Source organism: Echeneis naucrates, chromosome 12 (assembly GCF_900963305.1).
Source record: "Echeneis naucrates chromosome 12, fEcheNa1.1, whole genome shotgun sequence".
In the NCBI taxonomy this organism is placed as follows: Eukaryota; Metazoa; Chordata; class Actinopteri; order Carangiformes; family Echeneidae; genus Echeneis; species Echeneis naucrates.
The window spans coordinates 1,139,291-1,161,017 of NC_042522.1; the positions used below are offsets into that span (position 1 = coordinate 1,139,291).

At 40.0% G+C, this 21,727-nt stretch overlaps 1 protein-coding gene across 1 annotated transcript in view; it reads right to left on the reverse strand.

Annotated features, from left to right (window-relative positions):
- dcc (DCC netrin 1 receptor) overlaps window positions 1–16,230 on the reverse strand; it is a 193,744-nt gene extending 177,514 nt beyond the window's left edge. The window contains exons 1-2 of the mRNA XM_029516393.1: window positions 16,197–16,230; window positions 9,205–9,564 (exon numbers count right to left, since the gene is read on the reverse strand). Of these exons, the coding sequence (XP_029372253.1) occupies window positions 9,205–9,564; window positions 16,197–16,230 (394 nt within the window). The remainder of the gene's footprint in view (window positions 1–9,204; window positions 9,565–16,196) is intronic.
- Window positions 16,231–21,727: the final 5,497 nt, after the last annotated feature.

Consider the following 21,727-nt stretch of genomic DNA (forward strand, 5'->3'; position numbering starts at 1 on the left):
CAGCATTAAGACAAGGGATGTTCGAGGAGGCCCATGGGGTAGGACATGTAGGTGTGACACAAATGATGAGAAATCTGAAGGAGTGGTGGCATCCTTACCTGAAAGAGATGACAAAAGAATGGGTAAGTGGGTGTAAGGTCTGTGCGCAGTATAACCCCTGGCCGACCATCAAACCAGAGATAGGGAGATATCCACTGCAGACTCAGGCGGGTACAGAAATAGTCATAGATTTCACCAACATGATAGTGCCCCATAAAGGCTATAGGTACGTCCTGATGTGCGTTGACACGGACACAGGGTGGCCTGAGGCTTGCGAAAAAGGAAGACAGTGCATCAGTAATAAAGTTCCTCATCAACCAATACATTCCAAGATATGGGTTCCCAGAGAAAATCAGATCAGATAATGGAACCCATTTCAAGAACCAAGATCTCCAAAAAGTGGAGAACCTGTTAGGTCTTAAACATGCATTTGGGACTGTGTATCACCCACAGTCACAGGGGAAGGTTTAACGAATGAACCAAACCATAAAAAATAAATTGGCCAAAATCTGCGCAAAGACTGGAATGGATTGGGTAACTGCATTACCTTTAGCTGTAATGGCTATAAGGTCAGCCGTTAATGCCAGTACCGGGTTCAGTCCGTTTGAATTACAAACGGGCGTCATTTCCCCAGACCTCAAGGTTGGGCTCCTGAAATGAGGAAATCTGAGGCAAAAGCTTATTTTGCTGAATTACAAACTTTGTTGTCCACTTTCTCTAAGCAGGTCGGCGAGCAGTGCTCAGGAAACCAGGCAGCAGTCATTCCGGGTCAAGAGTGGGTCCTGCTGAAGGTGCACAAAAGAGCCCAGGTGGACGGGTCCTTTCCAGGTGACGGAGAGAAGGTCACATGCAGTAAGACTCAAGGGCAAAGGTGACACCTGGTACCATTGGAGTCAGGGCGCAGTGGCAGAGGAACCCCTCATGACAGTTGCGGAAGTGCAATGAAACCTACAAGAAACGTGCACAGAACCGGCTGGTTCTGCAACAGACCACTCCGACAAAGAGGCAGAATAATCCTCTGGAGTGGTCTGCCGGGACAAGGTAGTCTACCCTTGTACCCAGAAGACCATGATGAGGGGGAGGTGAAACAGCGCTTCTCCTCCGACACGTAGCATGCCAAGCTACCACCACACAGATTTGTTCTGACACTCAAATATGCTGCTAGACACCAATGGGGCAGCAGCTGTGGCGCAAGAACAACAGTTCCGAGGAGCCTTTTAGTGATCTCTTATTAGAGATCAAAAGGGGGAATTGTGGGGAATTCACATAATATGTTTGAGTCATAATCTGGTACTGTAACAAGTGTGAGAATTCATATAATATGTTTGAATCATAATCTGGTACTGTAACAATTGTAAGAATTCATATAATATGTTTGAATCATAATTTAGTAGTGTAACAGTAAAGCAGAGCAGCTTACGCAATCATGGCCTTGAGGAGCTGCTCGTGCAAAGCAGAACAACCTATGTAATAATGGCCTTGAGAAAACTGCTCTGAAGAAGAAAGAAGGGGAGGGGGATCCGAGAACTGCAAAGACTCACTGTCATTCGAAAGCAGAAAAACAACTCCATAATAGGATAATATACCAAAAAAACATAGGGAAATCCGGGGATACAAAAGACTGGGACCTCTCTTTGTTGTTCAGAGCATTTTCACACACGGCGCTTGCATGTAATGCTCTCCAATGATCGTTGAATAAAGAAGTGTTTATCCTCACCCGGTTTACCTGTCTTCGCATTAATTTGGACTTTGGGACAGCAACCATGAGAGGAGCATAGTAAGTGTGGTTGTAACACAAAACAATGCTGAAAACGGCCTGGCAGAATGCACAACAAACTGGCAACAGAAGGAAGACTGGGACTGATAGACTGGGAACAATTACAGATGTAACCAGGGGAAAGAAGACACAGCTCTGACACTGGAAGTGAGGGGACATCAAGCAGGAAACACAGGGGATTGCTTAAATTTAGGAGCTTGAGGGTCAGTTAGCACTAGCTGTGTTGTATGAACTTAAAAGGTCTATTGCAGGTTAAAGACCACCTTGAATTGATATAACAATATAGGAACTGTTTTTTCTTCAAGATATATTGGTAAATACATTAATTAGCTTTCTAGAGTCGTTTTGGTGAGAAAAGTTACTTGCGCATCCAAAAACACTAAAGCGGAAGTGACATAGGCAGAGGGAGAGCAGTGAACCTGGTGTTGTGAGGTCCAAAGAAAGGGGGGTGGAGATTCCAATCCCCCACACCCCTCAAACTTCTAAGAGACTATTGTCGAGACCCTGCTTTCCCAAGACAATAGATTGCAGTCAATCAATAAGAAATAGGACACTCTGATCAAGTAAGAGACTGCAAAGATGCCAAACCGACTTCTCTACAAAAAGAGGACTTCGTAGCTGTTCGAACCATCTTTCTACGGACTAATTTGACAGAGATAAGACTTACATCGAATAATGAACTACTCTAATCAGGCCGCCACAGCACCACCTGATGGGGAGCCATCGGAACCAATGCTGTGTTGCCACCACACCAGAAGCTGAAGCTGCTGGTCGCTTGATTGATAATCCTCCGGACAAATGGTCGTTTGTCGTAGCTGATGCAGCCGTGAAGTCCCATCTCTTCAGCTGCACAAAACACACCCTGGTCTGGAGGATAGTGGCATTTTTTTTTTTCCTGTTAGGAAACCTGTGGACTCAATGCCCTGATAAGCTGGAGTTTGTGCAGCAATAATTTACCAATAATGATAATGATATATGAATGCAATACAATTCTACTGAAAACATACTGACACTCTGACTGATAACTACCTACTCTCCACGTTGAGTGATGGCAGAGCTTACATAGTCCCTCTGCCTACATCATAAAAGAGCATTTTTAGAGGCTTAGCTCAAAACAGTCACTTTTTGGACTAAATTTGTGCTCTTATGTCTTAATTCAAAATCAAACCTCCATTAATTTTTCAAAGGGATTTTTTTTGATAAAATTATATATAAGTTACATTAAAAAAAAAAAAACCTGCAATATGTACTTTAACCTTCTGGAGTCTGAGGGCATTTTGGCTGTTTTTGAGTACTTTAGATTTAACCTTGATATTTGACTGTTGACTTCATAGTTATTTTTTCATTTTGACTCACTTTATTGACACAATGGACCTAAAACCACATAAAAATAAAATCCCTTTGTTACTGTGTAAACCATAAATGTACAAATTTACTAAGCCATTTTTACAACTTGGAATGCATAGAATTAATTTTATATTTCAAAATATTTTGTACAAACTTAGTAGAGTGGCTGTTGTCTCCATGCAGTTTTCATCCTCATAAGACTAAAATGACTGCAACAGATAAAGACACAAATTACAGAAAACATGCGAAAACAGTGAAGGGATTCGGGGATGCTCCAGCTCTGAATGTTTGGGAACGATTATTATCTGCTTCTGTGGATTGAACCTGGGTCTTCCTCTTTCGCTTTAATTGGGATCTGTCCAAATCCTCTGAGAGTTTACAACTAATTGAGGATGGAGGGACTGGAAGCCCCTTCATCACTTGGAACTTAGAAGGATAAGATGACAGTTTGGCTTTGGAGAGAGCTTGAAATACCAACACTCAGACTGGGACATTTTCAATGAGCAGATTAAATGTTGAGGAACAATAACCCATGCCAGAGTAAAGGCTTCCATAAATCTGGTCGTCTTTAGCGAGAGGGTCATGCTGTTTTATTCTTCTTAAACTAGAGTGTCTGCTTTTTCTAACAAGTTCTACATTTTCTCTCTGTGACACTTATTTCCATTTGTACATTTGTGAACAAGTTTGGTCTCGATCAGTCTAAAGTTTTGACTAGAACACGTCTGCTTTATTTCTGCATGATACACAACATCTAGAGTCACATCTATGCACTTATTGGTTTCAGTCTATGATGTTACAATGCATCAGTGTCAGGTTTAGCTTGCTTGTAAATCAAAAATAAAAGGGATCATTTTTTCTGACAATTTTATCAGGAATGGCAAGAAAAAACAGTAAAGCCTTAATATGGCTCTAAAAGGGTTCAAATGGAAGAACCTCACCAGACAAAACTAAATGGTCTGAAAGTTATATGAATGACCAATTCAATTCTTCTGATGTAAGAGTAAGGAAAAGTTGATCTGTCAATTGTAGTGATAGAATGAAGACAGACACATCTGAGCAATAAGATATTTATATCATTAGAGGCTTTGGAGTGGATTTTCCATCATTATTGCTCAAAAGAATGAGCAGAACTCCTGATAACTCCAAGATACTCTTTAGGTATGCTGCTATAGGCCTAGGCTGCTGGGGGAAGGACTGAGCTTCTCTCTCTCTCTCTCCCTGTCACCCTCTCTCCCCCTCTCCCTCTTTCTCTCTAACTCCCTCCTTGCATGCGCTGATAAAAACCATCCTTCTTAAAAAAAAAAACAAACAAACAAAAAAAAACAAAACAAAACATCAGTTTCACCCACTTCTAAGCATTCATACTGCATTTACTAACCATGTTCTGCCAAAGTCTCTGTCTCTCCCAGTTCCTCTCCTCTCTCTCCCTGTCCTCATCCTGCAGGTGGTGACTCATCGCCATTCCATGTTCCTGTAACACCTGCTGGTCCCATATAGCATGAATTCTGTATTACAGCTCAACTCCATGAACTTCATGCAACAACATGTTCCTGCCTACACCCCCCCCCTCCAATGCCTGTCTCTCTCTCTCTCTCTCTCTCTCTCTCTCTCTCTCTCCCACTCTCAACCCAACCGGTCGAGGCAGATGGCCGCCCCCCCTGAGCCTGGTTCTGCTCGAGGTTTCTGCCTCTTAAAGGAAGTTTTTCCTTGCCACTGTTGCCAAGTGCTTGCTCATCGGGGGATCTGTTGGGTCTCTTTAAATACATTTATAAAGAGTTTGGTCTAGACCTGCTCTATATGTAAAGTGCCTTGATGTAACTTTGTTATGATTTGGCGCTATACAAATAAATCTGATTTGATTTGATTTGATTTGATAAAGTTCTCGTTCAACTCTGTGTGTTGGCCCTGTGATGGACTGGTGACCTATCCAAGGTGTACCCTGCCCTTGCCTAATGTGAGCTGGGATTTGCTCCAGCACCCTCTGCGATCTAGAAAAGGATAAGTGGTAGAAGTTGAATCAAGAAAAGTTACAAATATACCGACAATGTACGCATGTCCTATTCATTGGACGCACGGGTAATCACAATTTACTGCTTATTTAAAATTAATTTTCCAAAAATAAAAGAATGATATTATTACTTAGTTATTACTTGTTCCTGTATATAATCATATTTTTTGCATGGCTAGCTATCAGCCATCTTGGATTCAGAGATAATTCAAGCTATTAACGTTCACTAACTGTACAAGCAGAGGGCTAACTGAGATATTGATGCTATTGAAGCAAGTCAGGCAACATCCCTGCAAATGCTAAACCCACCCGTATAAACATAATAATCATGATGGTGATGACAATCACTCTCTCACTCTGCTAACTTTCTGTCTCACCTTATCCCTGTTTTTTCTGTCTTCAAAAATAAAGTCTTTCCGTCTACCTCTATCCCTATCTCAGTGTTTCTAATTAATTCCCAGTGTACTGTCATTGCTACACATACACACACACACACACACACACACACACACACAAACACACAAACATTAAAGTGAGCGCAAGCCAGACTGCTAATTGAATTTTTCAGCATATGGCATTTTGCCTTGTAATTTGTTGTGTTCTGCCTGTAAATGTGTCTGTGTGAATGACATGCAAGCAGAACTGATTCATGTTTTAATATCTTAGATCTGGGTGAGTTGTTTGAAATATTCTTTTTTCTGTGTGTGGATGCAGGAGTGTGAATATTCCCTGAACTCACTAAAATGCATTGCAGATACTTTGATTGGTTGTCTGCAGTGTTATTGACTCTGTGCTATTAACTAATGAAGCGCAGTGACACAACTAGGATGTCTACAACGGCCATCCCATTCTCCCAAAACAACGTTCAACAGCAAATAATCACCAGATTGTGCCATCACAAAATATGGAAATATTGAATGCATCAGTGAAATGCTCAGCATCTTGACTCTGTATTGAAAGCAGTAAGACCTAATTCAACAATAGTGCAACACTGAAGCCCCATGGAGTGAGTTATTTAAGCTATGTAAGATTTGGTGGGTGTGATAAACCCAGGAACAGAAACAGAAGAAAGGGCTATCTCTCTGGATACACACATATTCTTGCTCACCATCACCTCCCTCTGAGCTGCACCCACTGGTCTCCTGTCTCTTTAATCGCTCTAATTGACTGGGAGAATGAAAAGTCTCTTCAGAGACCAAAACACTCAAACGCAAAGAGCTGAGTGAGCTAAAGAGACAACCAATTGATATGCACACAGTGATATTGTGTGTGTGTGTGTGTGTTATTTACAGGCCCATTATCAGTCTCGGAAATGGTCAGTATGTAGTTCAGGCTATAAATTTTTTCCCCATTTGCCATCAGCGGTGAAGGCACTTTTGAGGCCACATTGACTTTACTCTGTTTTTCTTCGTTGTCAAATGAAAACCATCTCTATTTATAGTATCAGAGGTGATCTACATACAGACTAACTCACCTAAAAACAAACCACACCACATATGTAACCGTTCATTTGCACTTGTAAGCAGGAATCAGATTTTCCAATCTCAGCTGTTCACAGCAGACAACTCTAACATTGAAATGCAAGATTTAGCTTCTAGTTTGTGAGCAGCTGTTTTGAAGCCTCCAGTTTGTAGTTATAGATGAGGAGAGAGGTGGAACTCATCTCAGGTTTAAAGTTAAATTCCTGAAGCTTTGTCTGAATGGCCCACTATTTGGTTCAGTGGTTTTCTTTCCTTTGGACCACACTTGTTTGATCCTGGTCCCTGGACACCATGAACATCCCACAGAGCTAAATTGTTGGAGATGATCTGACTCAGTCATCTAAACATCATAGATTGGTGTTTGATAAAGTCAGTCTCATCCTGACACTTTAACATTTTTCCTGGATCAAAATGTTCACCTGCTGCCTCATATGTCCACCCACTGACAGGTGCCATGATAATGATAATCTCTGTTGTTTATTTCTCCTGTCAGAAGTCATAATGTTATGGTTGAATAGTACGCGTCACGTGGAAAAACACAGACGAAGTGTTGCAGGATGAGGACCCCCCCTCAAAAAAAAAAAAAAAAAAAAATCTGAATCTGAACCAAATTTACAACATAAACTGAACAAGGAAAAAACGCACAGAGCATTGACAGCACACAGACATCTGACAAATCATGGACAAAATGAAAAGGATCCAACAAGGACTAGACTGAAAACAGGACTTAAATACACAGTGCTAGACAAGACACAGGTGATCCTCATTAGGGCAGGGAAGGCAATCAACATGGGACACAACCAGGAAGTAAAGTAACGGGGAACACAAAAGAACCAGGACTTCAAAGTAAAACCGGAAGTTACAAGGGCAGAACACTAAACACCAGAATTAACTCAAAACCTGACATATACATGCAGATGATTGAGCTTAACTGATCGGCAAGCTAACAATCTTTCCTCAAAACTCCCTTCTGAAAGACCTCATTACATTAAATGGACCTCATTACATTTGAGTTTACTTTAATTGACTGACTGTTATGCAGACAACACTCAGCTGTATTTATCAATGAAGCCAAATGAAGTTAATCAGATCGTCAGACTGCAAATATAAAAGTTTGGATGACCCAATTTTTTTTTTACTTCTAAGTTCTGACAGAACTGGAGTTATTGTACTCGGCCCTAAGCCGCTCAGAGAAACAATATCTAATCATCTAATCAGTCTGGACGGCATTACTTTGGCTTCCATCCCCTCTGTAAGAAACCTTGGAGTAACGTTTGGCCAGGACATGTCCTTTGTCCCTCACATAAAACAAGTCAGTAGGGCAGCTTTCTTTACATACATTTCAAAGAGTGGAAAGACTGGAAAGAAAGCTAGTGAGAGATGTGTCTAAAGACCCTAGAACAAGTGGCAAAGCCCCAGGGATTGACAAGATCCTGAAATGCTGAAGACTATGGGTGTTGAGGGGCATGGATGACACACATCTTCAACATTGTGTGGGGGTTAGGGTTAGTGTTACTGCCACTCCTGCCACTCCTTTGGCACTGCTGAAGACCAGGGTGGTGGTCCCACTTTTTCAAAAGGGGGCCAAGAGGGTGTGAACCAACTACAGAGGCATCACACTACTCAGCCTCCCTGGGAAAGTTTACTCCAAGGTGCTGGAAAGGAGGATCAGACTGATTGTTGAACCTCTGATTGAAGAGGAACAACGTGGGTTCCATCCTGGTTGTGGAACAACGGACCAGCTCTTTACCCTCACATCCAGTCTACGTGTGTTTTGTGGGGGGTGCTGTTCAATATCTGTACACCCAAAGTGAGGGCTATGTTCGGGTATTCGGCAGTAAGTCGGACTTATTCCAAGTGAGGGTCAGCCTCCGCCGTGGCCGCACCAATGTCACCGTTAATGTGATTTTCATGGGTTAGCATTTGTGGGCACAGTCAAGGAGGAGAGAGGTTGCAGTTCGGGGGGCTCAGGATTGCATTGCTGTGTTTTGCAGACAATGTGGTGCTGTTGGCACCATCAGTCTGTGACCTTCAGCTCTCATTGGACAGGTTCTCAGCTGAGTGTGACGTGGCTGGGATGAGGATCAGCACTTCCAAATCATGGGCCGTGGTCCTCAGGAGGAAAATGGTGGACTGTCTATTCCGAGTTGGGAATAATCCTTACCCCAAATGAAGGAGTTCAAGTACCTCAGTGTCTTGTTCATAAGTGGGGGGACCTTGGAACACGAGACTTGCTGGAGAATCTGAGCTGTAGGAGCGGTACTGCAGTCATTGTATACAAAACAAATGGTGGCAGTCCAGTAATTTTCTGATAATTTTATGAGGTAAAACAAAGCGTAAAGCTGGAGGAATTTCAACAGTTACAACTATATGGTCTGAATGATATCCAAAGATCCAATAAAATTAAAATTACATTAATTTACATTCCAGATTAAACAAACAAATAAATTAGTTTTGCAAAACCTTTTTCTCCTCTGAAACTGCCAAAAAAGGAAATTAAACTCAAGTCAAATTTAATTTGAGTCAATAGAATAGAACAGAAAAAGTCTTACCAGCCACTGTCACCTTGGCGGTTCGACTTACGATGCTTCCCAATCCATCCAGAGTGGCTAGGCATTGGTATTCTCCCTCATCTGGTCGGTGGTGCCGCGAATGGACCACATTCTGCACCAACAGCGAGCCATTACTCAGCTGTCGCCGCCGCTCATCCACCACAGCACTCAGCAGCACGCCATCCTTACGCCACGTGATAGTCAGAGGTCTTGCTGTTGCATCAGACTGAGCCTGGCAGTCGAGCTGCAGTACACCCCCTCGCACTGTCACGGTATCCTGAGGCTCCTGGATGAAAGTGAAGTCCACAAAACCTCCAAAACTGTACAAGGAGGAGGAGGAAGATGAGGAGGCGTCTGAGGCTGTAGGAGTAAAAAAGAAGATTGCATTGAGGGATGAGGGAAGTGACTGATTCACTGTCACATTATCTCACAACATAGTGTGCTTGGTAAAAAAGGAATTCCCATTCAAGTGTTTGGTCATTGTCTTTATCCAAAGCAATTTTCAAATTAATAACAATTAAGCTTCAGAAAAATAAGTGAAAGTACAGCACAAAGGGCACAATTTTCAAAACACAACAGAGTGAATCAAAACAATAAGTAATGCACCTTAAAAGTCCAAAGGTAAAAACACCTTCCACAGAACATGTTAGAGCAAAAAATCAAAAACTGTGGGCAACTGCTGCAGGACCCCAGATGCTCAGGGGCCAAAGAGGTCCCAAATTAATTCTGTTCGCAAAAGAATTGCAAGTATTTTAGGAATGTAAACCCCAGCATGGTTTTACTTGTTACAATAATTTCTGGCTGTCTAAATAATATTACTAATAGGGTAGCTGCTGTTGTTGACAGCAGGTATTTGCCAAAGGGCCCTGGAAGGTTAAACAAGCTTTTAAGGTGGTAGAGCATAAATAGATCAGGCAACAGAAATATAGCCTTCCTACTGACTCATGGCACTGTTGAATATTCCCTCTGTCCCTAAGAAATCATCAGGATTAACCAAATAGCTTCCAGCCACAGCTGTGCAGATAAGAGGACCACACAGTGTATAATGCAAACATTCACCTTCTATGTATGCCCATACAGTGGAGCTGCCTTGTCACCATGACAGCTAATACAATACTGTCTCTGAAACCTTTATTTCTCAGGATCTGAAGCAGATACAGAACTGACAATATATTGCCAAGAGCCTAATGTTTTATGAAAAAGCAATAAACCTTAAAAACAGATCCTAGCGTGGACTGAACTGTGTTGATAAATGTGCTTATTTTTACAGCCATATTCAATTTCAAGGCAAAGCCAGTGATTAAAGGCAAAGCTTTAAGCTCTAAAACACTATGTATTTCATGTGTCATTGCCTCAGAAGGTGAGTAATAACATTTTTAGTGAATACCATGGGTTTCAGAAAGCCTTTAGGTATTAAAAGGTAATTTTTTCATAGAGCTGAAGTTTTAGATCCTCATGTCTGAATGACTTAAAGAGCCTGTGTCCAATAAATAAATAACTCAAATGACTCGCTCATTTACCAGCACATTTTACATTTATATCACAATAACTGCAAAGCCTTGTGGGCACCAACATTAACCACAGCTGTTGTTACTTATATTATGCCACTCTAAAATGCAGGTACTTTACGAATATTCTATGATATTTACTGAAAGGAGTGATAGATTACGTCCTGTAAATGAACTTGTTTGGCAGTTTTACACTGTCTGTGTAATGTAGAAGCTATAGTCTGTTTGAAGGACAATAATTTCTATTTAATTTCTCATGCTTTAATCTTATAATTAATCTTTTGTTCATGCACTTACGAATAACTGAGATTGATTTCTGATGTGTCTTCACAGAACTGATTTAAATGACAACTTTAGTGGCTTGCTCCTCTTCATTATAAACCTGTTGTGCTCTTTGTTTTTATATTTCATATTTGGTTCAATCTTGTGAAACCTCTGATCACGCTAACTGATGGGGTTTCCTCCTGTCTTTGATGTTGATGCTGTTAAAGCCTTTTACCATGATCAGAGAGGCAGTTTGTTCAGTCAAAGCTGCTGTTGAGTGTCTGCGTATTTGCTGGAAAGTCTGAATGGAGGTTCAAAGCAACCAGTCACATCAAGATAAACACAGTAGGGATTCTTTTTTAATTTATTTTATTTTTTTTATTTTAACAGACCTTTTAACTGATTCAGTTACTCCTGCAGGGAAACTCTGAATACGAAATATGAACAACAACAACAAAAAAAAAAACAAAAACCCTCTCTGGTTCTAGTCCAGAGGCAGTGCAGATGGGCACAGGGCAGCTCCTTAAAAAGCTCAAATTTTATATATATAAATTTTATATAAGTCAACTAATGTGTTTAAACATTTCAAAAACAAAATATTGAAGTCATAATTTTTAATAAATGTTATTTTAGCACAATTAGTAACATAGTATAACATAGTATAGCTCTGTTTCTAGGAAATTTCCTTGAAAACAAATTAAAACTTCTCTTTATTGCAGTATTTTTGTTATAGTGGTAGATTGGCCAAGCAACAGGAAACATGGGGTGAGAGAGAGAAGTAGCGTAAGCACCCCCCACTCGTTGTTATATGTTATCATTTTGCTCCTTGTGTAAAAGGATGATGAAGTTGTGGCCGATAACGTTACAAAAGCATGACACCCTCTCATTTTTAATCATGCAGTTGGTGTAATTGATTTGATCAGTGAACTGTAACATAACTTTAATATTTCATGTTCTCAAATAATCTATATCAACACTGGTTGCCTGTTATACCGCTAACTGCAAAAAATGAGCCAGTATCAGAGGATTTTGAATTTAGAGGCCTAAGTGGGGGAAACAACAGCAGTGAGGCTTCGGTAAATAAAATGTATTAAGTACATTAAAGATACACTGACTGGCATGTGTTGTGCCTGCCATTGCTGAAAGTTGCTGATGCATTCAACTTCTGTAAGTCTGCTATATAAATGCTGCTGTCGACTCAATATATTTACAACATTTATATGCAATACTTGACTGTTCAATTTCTTTTCATTCTCTTTATATGTTGTTCATGCCTTGGCACAATAAAGGACAGGAACACTATCATAGAAAATGTCAGTCTTTTGTTAATAAGGTTTCTCTCCATGCGTTCTTCATCATATGAAAAAAAGGCAAGATTGCACTTCTCTTGATCTACGACAGTCGCGTGTCATGCAGGCAGTGTGTCCATTCTAAACCATTACCACATACACTGAAATGGAAACCAAGACACAATGCATACAATGTTGGTCAAATATTAATATGCTTTGTCTACAGTCAGTAGTAGACAGTTCAGCTTGTGCATGAGAAAGATCTGAATCTGTAAATCAATGAAACATTCCACTCTTCTCACATTTCTGCATCTACGTTAATATTCATTCTTTTATGTTTTGTATTCTTTCCAAAACCTAATTTCCTATCCTAGTTCCATGCTCTGGCTTTGTCTGCCCAACCTTCCTTATTTTAATTTCTTTCTCTCTCTCTCTGTGTCCTTTACGGTTTCCTTTTTATTGATTCCCCTTCAGCAGCCACCACCCCCGTCAGTAAATCACTATCTTGACAGCTCTATCTGTACTCACTCCCACTGGCCTCCCTCTTTCTCAAACACACACACAGTGAGTCAGTTAATCAGTGTGTCCTTGTCCTCGTTGTTCTGTGGTCTGATGCTATCACTCTCTGTCTGCTCTCCCTCCATCTCTGCTCTCCAATAATGTTGTGTGAGTGTTTAAAGCATTTCTTTAGTTTTTCATGAAGTGACAAATCAACTGGGATTTGAAATTTTGGGAATCAAAATTGGTGATGAACTGATCAGAGACTCTATTGACTCATTCATTGGCTGAAACTATTTTTCATTCATTAAGCACTTTAGTTATTTTTAAAGTAAATACTTTTTTTGCCTATTTTGTTTTTCCTTTCCTTAGGATCGTGGTGAAAAGTGACATGTTTTTTTTTCTTATTTTTTTAATTAACTCTGATGGTGTAGTGGCTAGCACTGTCCTGTTCCTTCCTGGTTCTCCAGCTTCCTGCCACAGTCCAAAGCCATGCAGGTTTGGTTGAATGGTGACTCTAAATTGCCCATCAGTATGATGGGTAAGATTATGGTTGCTTGTCTCTGTATGTGTATTCTGTAATAGAATGATGACCTGTTCAGGGTTCACCGACATCAGCTGGATTTGCCTCCATTGACCCTGCATGGATTAACAGTATGATAAAAGGATACACAATAACTGCAAAGACGTAACTGAGAAAAACTAAATATAATCTTGAGTTAAAAGAGACGGAATCCCACAACCCTACCACTTTCACTCTTTGTTTGACAGTGATTGTTAGGTTGGGAAATTATTAAAGGCAAAACCATTTACTAAACTGACTTTGTTGTTTAACAGAAGAAATAAATAAGACCCAATGTCATAGCAACATGATCACCAAGTCAATAACAGATCTGGGGATACATAAATATTTGACTTATGGTGGAGAGGATCAAATTTACCTGTCCAATGCATTGGACCCTTTTACACTGCAGGGTGCAGTGTAAGGGTACAGGGTCAGAGCTCAATTACTAAGAACCAAGTAGCCCTGGGAAAATTTCTAGGGCATTACTCTGTAAGTGCCAGCACAACGGCATAGTGGTTAGCACGCACATTCAATTTCTGGGCCTGAGGCCTTTTTGCATGGAGTTTGTACGTTCTTCCCTGCCTGCATGAATTTTCTTTGGGTACTCTGGTTTCCTCCCACAGTCCATAGACATGCATGTGTAGGTTGATTGGTGACTATAAATTGCCCGTAGGTCTGAGTATGAGTGTGAGTGATTGTTCGTCTCTGTCTCTGTCTATATATGTCCATATGGACTGGCGACCTGTTCAGGAACTACCCACCATTGCCCAACATGAGCTGGGAATGGCTCCAGCAACCCCCACAACCCGGAAATGGATAAATGGTAGAAGTTGAATGAATACTATGCTCATCACACATTTGCTGCAATGCTTAGTAAGTTTACCCCACACAGTTTGACGCCACAGGCTGATAAACTCTGTGCGACACTTTCTAATAGAGGCAGAGAGGCAGAAGAATACAGAGCCATCCAGGTTTAACTGATAAGATGAGACTCTGTGACAGGTAGATGGACAACTGCCAAGAGCAGCTGTACTCACAGGCACGCACACACACACAAACACAGCTGACACCATGGGTAGTGTCTGAAAAAGTGGACTGCATTAAGGTTTTGGGTAACATCCAAAAGCTGGATGTGTATGTGTGTGTGTGTGTGTTTAAATACTGTGCCAGCAGCTGCCACCCAGCTGAAAATCATCTTGACTCAGAAAGGGGGAAGCACAACTACTTAGAAAAAAAAAAAAAACAAGACTGAACTGAAATGCTGTCCAGAGTGCTAAAACTAAAACTCTCAATCTGAAACAGAGACCCGATTTAAGTCAGCAGCATATCAGGAAATCCACTACTGCCATGTTAGTTTAAAGAACAGACTAGAAAATGCAGCCTTTCCTTGGATTCTTAGACTTTCTGCTTGATAAGCAGTCAAAGCACCTGCAGGAATAACTGAGGGGAGGAAAGAGAGGAACAAGGAATGTTAAACCAGCAAGAAACAGGAAAGACCAGGTATGGAATCTAGTTTAGTTATCAGTGGAAATCATTAAGATGAAAACTTTGACCTTCATCCATTATTTTATCATGTGTACAATCAGGATAGTAATGCAAAAGTGCCTTCCCTGAAATTATGGCACTAAAATATGCATGATGGCGGTGAAACATGGAAGTCAACATGTAAATTGTTAGGGTTAGGGTTGTGGAGGCAACACACTGGCCTACAGTAGAACTGGATCAAGGAATTCAAAGCTTTCATGTCCTGATGTAAACGTACAACCAACACTGGGAAAAAATAAAAAAGAAATAAAATCAGAATTAAATGGGTTGTGGTGGGGGGTAAGTAGAGCCTACCTGAGCCATAACCCCTGAACAAATGTTTTCCTTTTGCATGTATGACATGCTGAGAATATTTTACATCTTACAGATTACAATAATCAGATGCTATTGAAATTATGTCTACGCTCTAAGAACATCAGCAAATCACTGCAGGTGAAACAATATCTGATAAAACATGACAGTGATTATTTTTAAAGCTAAATCTTATACCCCCTGGGAGTGACTCCACTGAGCTCAGAAGTGAACAGATTGTATCCAAGTGTCAGACTCAGTTTTTTCGTTGTCTTGTACACTTCCTGTTTTATTTTGAAAATCTTGTGTTCCACGTTGTTGTTTGCAATTTACTTCCCCTCTTTGTTCTTTTTCCCGCCATTAGTTGACTCCTAATTAGTTTCACCTGTGTTAGTTCCTGTGTATATATACATAATTCACCCTCGTCTAAACCAATGTTACAACTATTTTTGACCATTTGATGATGTGTCCAGATGTAACCAGAAGTAACAAGCGCAATCAATATCACGTTAACATGATCTGTCAAATATCCTGTCTGAATTCATTATGAAAACCAGAGCTACACCTAGAGTGAGTCACAGTTACTGTCCAGCAAGAGGGCTAATTACACACACAAAGACATTGGTGTCGTCCAGCTGGTGTCAGAGCCATTGCAGATGGGACAGTGTGTGTGTGTACATTGCCTTAAGCCCTTATTAACAAGTCTCACCTGTGGTTCCCCCTCCATATCTAAAGGAACTATTACTCCCATAATCTCTCTGACAATCTCACAGCTGAGCTCAACAGACACACACACACAGATCGGATCAAATCTGTGAAGACCATGAGCACACTGGCCATAACGTTGCCATGGACTGATACAACATTCATCCTAAAAGTTTTTACTTTTTTTGTAGCTGGTTCAATTTCAATTTTAATAATATTTTGGTCAGGTATCTACTTCTACTTCTACTTCTATATATATATATATATATATAATTATTATTATTATTATTTTTTTTTTTTCTGCGCTTGGGACCGGTACAAGAGTACCGTTAGTGGGCACCATGTGGCTGGGGTACCTCATATCCCACATATCAAGTGAGTATAGTCAGCACTATACTAATGAGGCATATATATATGTGTGTGCAGTATAAAACATACAACAATTTTGTCTCTGGTAAACACAAAAGCAAATTTGTAGTTTTGGCCTGTTATGTTTTAGTATGTCGCAAGGTTTCTGTCAAAATCATATACACACATATGCACACACACACAAACACACATCAACTGCTCTGATATTAACACCAATTGCTCTTAATTAGCTGAGCTTTCAGCCTGCTGTTTCCTGTTAATTACCCAATGTGCATGTCACCATCATCAATCCTGGTCTGTTTGTTTTTAGTGCAGAATTGAAATTAACGGTAGCAGATGCTTGACTACATTGGGGGAAAAAAAGATCCTTCATATTTCTATTTTATAGTGTGATAGTTGCACTATTTTTATACATATTTTTTTTCTTCATTTATTTGATTGTCATCCACTATTTTCCGATTTTTATTGTTAATAATAACTTGATAAGAGAGAAAGGAAGATAATGAGGAGGTGTCACAGGAAGGAAAGAGCAAGAAAACACATGACATGAACAGAGTAACATGAGCAACGTGAACAAAGGCCAAGAAAATGAAGAGGTGAACACAAACTGGATGAAAAGAAAACAAAGAGAATCATTTCAAGCACACACACACTCTCTGAGGTAGGTGTGTTTCCATTTGATCCTTGTCAGAATGCTTCAAGAGACGACAGTGACACTTAATCCCATGAGACAAATATGATTATATGCAGTGTGTAGTATATGTGTGTCTGTGTGTATTCTGCCTGTGTTTGCAGGTTAAAACCCCACTAAACATTTGGTCTTCATGTTGTTAACAGAGACCTTTACTGCTGTCAGATACAATTACCCACTGGTCAACAGAAGGCCAATTATACGTCCACACACACATACACACAAACAAAGAGTCAGCCAGTGAATGACTGATAACAAGGTAACTACTGTCAAATCAGCCAGCAGGGAGTAGCGGTCATAAGAAACACACAAATTCTTGAATGATTAAAGTAGCTTCAAGTCCAGGTGAAAATGGAATAGCTTTCATTCAAGTCGCAGACACACACACAGTCACCAGCACAATTCTAACTGTCAAATTTATATTTAATGAATTCTTAAATCATATAATCATCCACATAATTATTAGATCAGTTATCATACAATCAGTGATAAAACAGTCCAACTCTGTTGGTAACAGATAAACAACATTAATTTTTAAGTTAAAATCTATTCATCAAATCCTTTCATTCGTCCTCTCTTTCAGATCAGTTATCCTCATTATTTTTTGAGAAATTACATAATGCATGTCAGATTCAATAGATTATCCAAAGAACCAGATCCCAAAGATACAGAAAATCAAAAGAACATCACAGCTAAACCTAACCTGCCAGCCTCAGCCTCTGCTAACAGTCTAAAGAGCATTATGGCCTCCTCTAATTATTTAAATACAGTTAATTATTTTCTTCTTTATACTTCTCTTTTGATTATTTGGAAAAAATGTCTTGTGTGAACTATTGGTTCTTAATCAATGTAATTTAGCCTCTTTACAAAGATAAATTTCTGAGTTGAACCAACAGAATTAAGAAATAAACAAACATTAGTGACTATTGAAGCAGTTGAAGCTATCCACCAGTTGAGACTAAGACAGTTGATTAGCATCTCTTTAACAGTTCCAGTTGACTTCAGTTCTCTCAGTGAAAAGCACTGTTAAGTTGGGTTGCTTTTACAACTCCATAAATAGCTGGGTCTAGACCCGCTCTATGTAAAGTGCAATGATGTAACCTGTTAGAATTTGTCAATATATCAATACATTTGCCTGCTGAGGCTGATAATAATCTATCATCAATACAAAGTGGTCAATTAGCCATATGTAATGTGATTATACAAAGTGATTATAGAGGGTATTCAGAGACAGATTTGGTGTGCAAACAGCAGGGTGATGTCAAGAATAAAATCCCCAGTGCAAAGTGAAAATCGTGTCAGAGCAATTCTGTTGGTCTTTCATCAGAGCTTCACTTCCTCAAAACCAAGAGTCAAGAAATAAAACAGCGGCTAAAAGCTGCATGATGAAAGCAAAGATTGAGATGAAAAGAAATATTAGTGAGAGCGGGAGGAGGAGTGATGATGTGGATTTTTATTCTAAAGCCACTAATTCCTCCTTTCACTCTCAGTCATCAATTTTCCTTTAATCTTCTCTCCCTTACTGTATCTTTCATTCCTTTTTTTTTTGTTTGGAATGGAGTCTGATCTAAAAAGGTACTGCAGCAGAGGACTAGAATGACGGTAGGACCAAAATCCTGTAAGTGCGACATGGCCAAGATTAAACCAACATAGCTAAAGGATAGGTGAGTAAAAGGACCGGGTGTAGACGCACTAGGATCAATGTTCAGCAAAGAGTTTGCTGAATCTGTAAAACTACAAATTTGAATAACAGGTATGGTAGAGTTTCAAGAGCCAATTTCAAGGACCCGGAGCTTGAAGAATCACCAGCCTATAGCAACAGCCCAGAAAAATGACAAGAAGGCCCAGAAGAACTATTACAAAATCAAAAGGAAAGTTTCAAGAGTGGAAGAAATAAAATCATTAGAAAGACCAGCGCTAGGACTACAAGGTCTCAATAAGAGCCTTAAACATGCATTCTATCTAATGATCATAAAGGAGAAAAATAAGTCAGATTGTATATGTAAAAAATATCCCTAGTACTCCCTTGATTTATTAACTCACTAAATGTTATCACGAGCTCAAGATCTCAGTCTCTAGTTACATTTCTTAAATTCAACAGGGCGTTTTAAATAATGGTCCCATTTAGAGGGAGTCATTTGGATTTACTGCTTCAGTTTCTTATCCACACAGTTACCTCCAATTAAAATAAACAACAGCAGCAAAACAAACAAACATGGTCATGTCCAGATTAAAAACTCAAGGCCTGAGAACAGCACTTCATAAACGATGGGTTGCAAATACAAACATGGCATTTTGGGGCATTTGCTGATCGAACTGACGCTGTTGATTGAAGGTTGGAGGGTGTCAGATGATGAACAGAAATCCTATTTCCATGACTTGACTTGAAAAAATGTTTAGGCCTCAATATTTATATGTCTGGATAATTTGTAGTCAACTCTTGTTGCTGTTTCGATATCCATTTCTGAAACTTTGTTTGAAGTCTGGTTCAAATTATAATTTCCAAACCCATAATTTTGCAGCTGTGCATCTTTCAAAGATTCACTCCAGAACTTTTAATCCAATGCCTTATTGTCTGTATTATCGGCTCACTGCAGGATCAAAATGTCCTGCTGTCAGTTAGTTGGCTGGTCCAACATTTTGGTCCAGTGTCAAATGTATCGGTGTAATATTTAAACTGATTTATCCGTAACATTCTTCATGTTTTCTGTGGTTCATTATATCACCCTCTCTCCTCCATTTCTCCCATCGTTCCTTATTCTTCTTATTATTATCCTGAACTATATCTTTATCTTTGTCCTCCCTTTCCCCCTGCTTTTCTTCTTTTCTTTCAATATTTTTACATCATCTGGACTCCCATTTGCTGTCCTCCTCCCCCTGTTTTCCTCGCTCCCATTGTTTAGCTACAACCCTGATTGCTTCACACTATTGGCCTCCAGCATCACAATGCTAACTTAGATCAATTATATCGATCAAGTCTTCTTCTAACTAGCACTGTTTATGTTTGGGTGTGTGTATCTGAGTCTAAGTGCTGTTGCTGTTTGTTTGTATATCCATTTCCTTTAGTTTTATATTTTGATACATTGACCTGTTTGAATTTAATAATAATAAATGTAACCTGTTGAGTGTTGACCTTATTCACACAAACACACACATCAAATATATAGGTAGACACGCACACACACATGCATTCATGCACACACGTTGACATGTAAATGAATTTATCGCTCTCTCTCTCTCTCTCTCTATCCCTCTATGAGTGAGCGTAACGCGTTTTTTTTTTTTTTTGTTTTGTTTTCTTAGAGTGTAGTTTAATGGAATTGTTTTTTAGTGCTTGTGTTTATTGTTGGGTTTGGGGGGTTTTGTTTGGTGTTTGGGTGTTTTGGGGCCTTGTCTGGGCAGATGGCGTCCTTCCACCATGGTCGGGAACACTGCTGACATCACCCAGTTTTCACAGAGATACGGCGTTAAGGTTTCTGGGTGTCTGCACGCTGTGGAGGAGGGGCTTGGCTTCAACAGTGTGACATTGGCCTCCCAGATGAACAAAGCAGTGGTAATGTTTCTAGATGAAATGAGGATGGCGGAGAAAGGAATCACATTGAAGGGAACTCTGGCGCTGCTGCTGGCAACTCTGGCAAAGAAAATTCCTAAAGTGCGAAAAGCTGTCCAAAGCCCTGTCTGGGTAAGGACAGATGGTGAGCCCCATTCAAATGGTGCCTTTGGGCTGCAACCCTAACTCAAACTGAAACATGTAGCATGTCACAGGAGACAAGTTTACATGATCCTGAAAGACACTGACACTCACCTGAACCACACTCTGACCTTCAAACTGGAAGGGTTTAATTATGTGGCCTTTGTAACATCACACAATATGACGTATTGGTTGTGGAGCTGAAGGACACCTGATTCAGATTGGGAAGCTGGCTGGTGGTTTGCGCTTGGAATGATTGGTGAAAGAAGTCAGTTGCTCAGGTCTGGGTCCACCGGCAGCAGAGACATGTGGTCCAGGTCTGAGTCAACTGGCAGTTGAAGCTAGTGGCTCAGTTTTGGTTTGAAACTCCTGACTGTTTCTCAAGAAGAGAAGAGCAGGTCGTACTCATTGGACAAAGTGCAGATTTTTTTAATAGAAATCAAAGGTCAGAAGGTAGTGAAGGTGGAAGTGTTCCCTGACCTTAATGACCTTAAAGAGTAGGCTTTTAGTGACCCGAAGGCTTACAGACTGAAAAAACTGATAACTGAAGCAGAAATTGCACTCCTTAATGATGACGATTAAATGCATCTTCCTTTTAACTGTCTGCATTTTTATTAGAGTGTTTTTTCCATCCATCATGGCCAACGTCAATATTGAGTCTTCTAACATTAATGCAGTGAGGTCAAGAGAGCTGTTTTTAAACTGTATGAGTTGAAAAAACTCAATGTGGTTTTTATCCAGGAAACACAGAAATGTAAAAAAAAAAAGTGTGATTGGAAGATGGAATGGCCGTGATGGGAATTCCTCCTCTCCAGAACTTTTAGTCCTCGCTCCGTGGAGGTACAAGACATCATGTCTGAGCACATTTTAAAGGTCACAGCACTGTACGAAAATGTTAAAATGGTTTTTGTTTGTGTCTGTGCTCCAGTTTTAAACACATAGAGGATGGATTTTTTTAAATGTATGGGATTCTTAATGACTCTGCCGATGATTATTTAATCCTGGGAGGTGATTTTAACTTCACTGCGGATGACAAACTAGACAGGAATCACCTGGAACCTCATCCTTCATCCTTTGCTTGGCTCAGACGCCTTATGGAAGCCTATG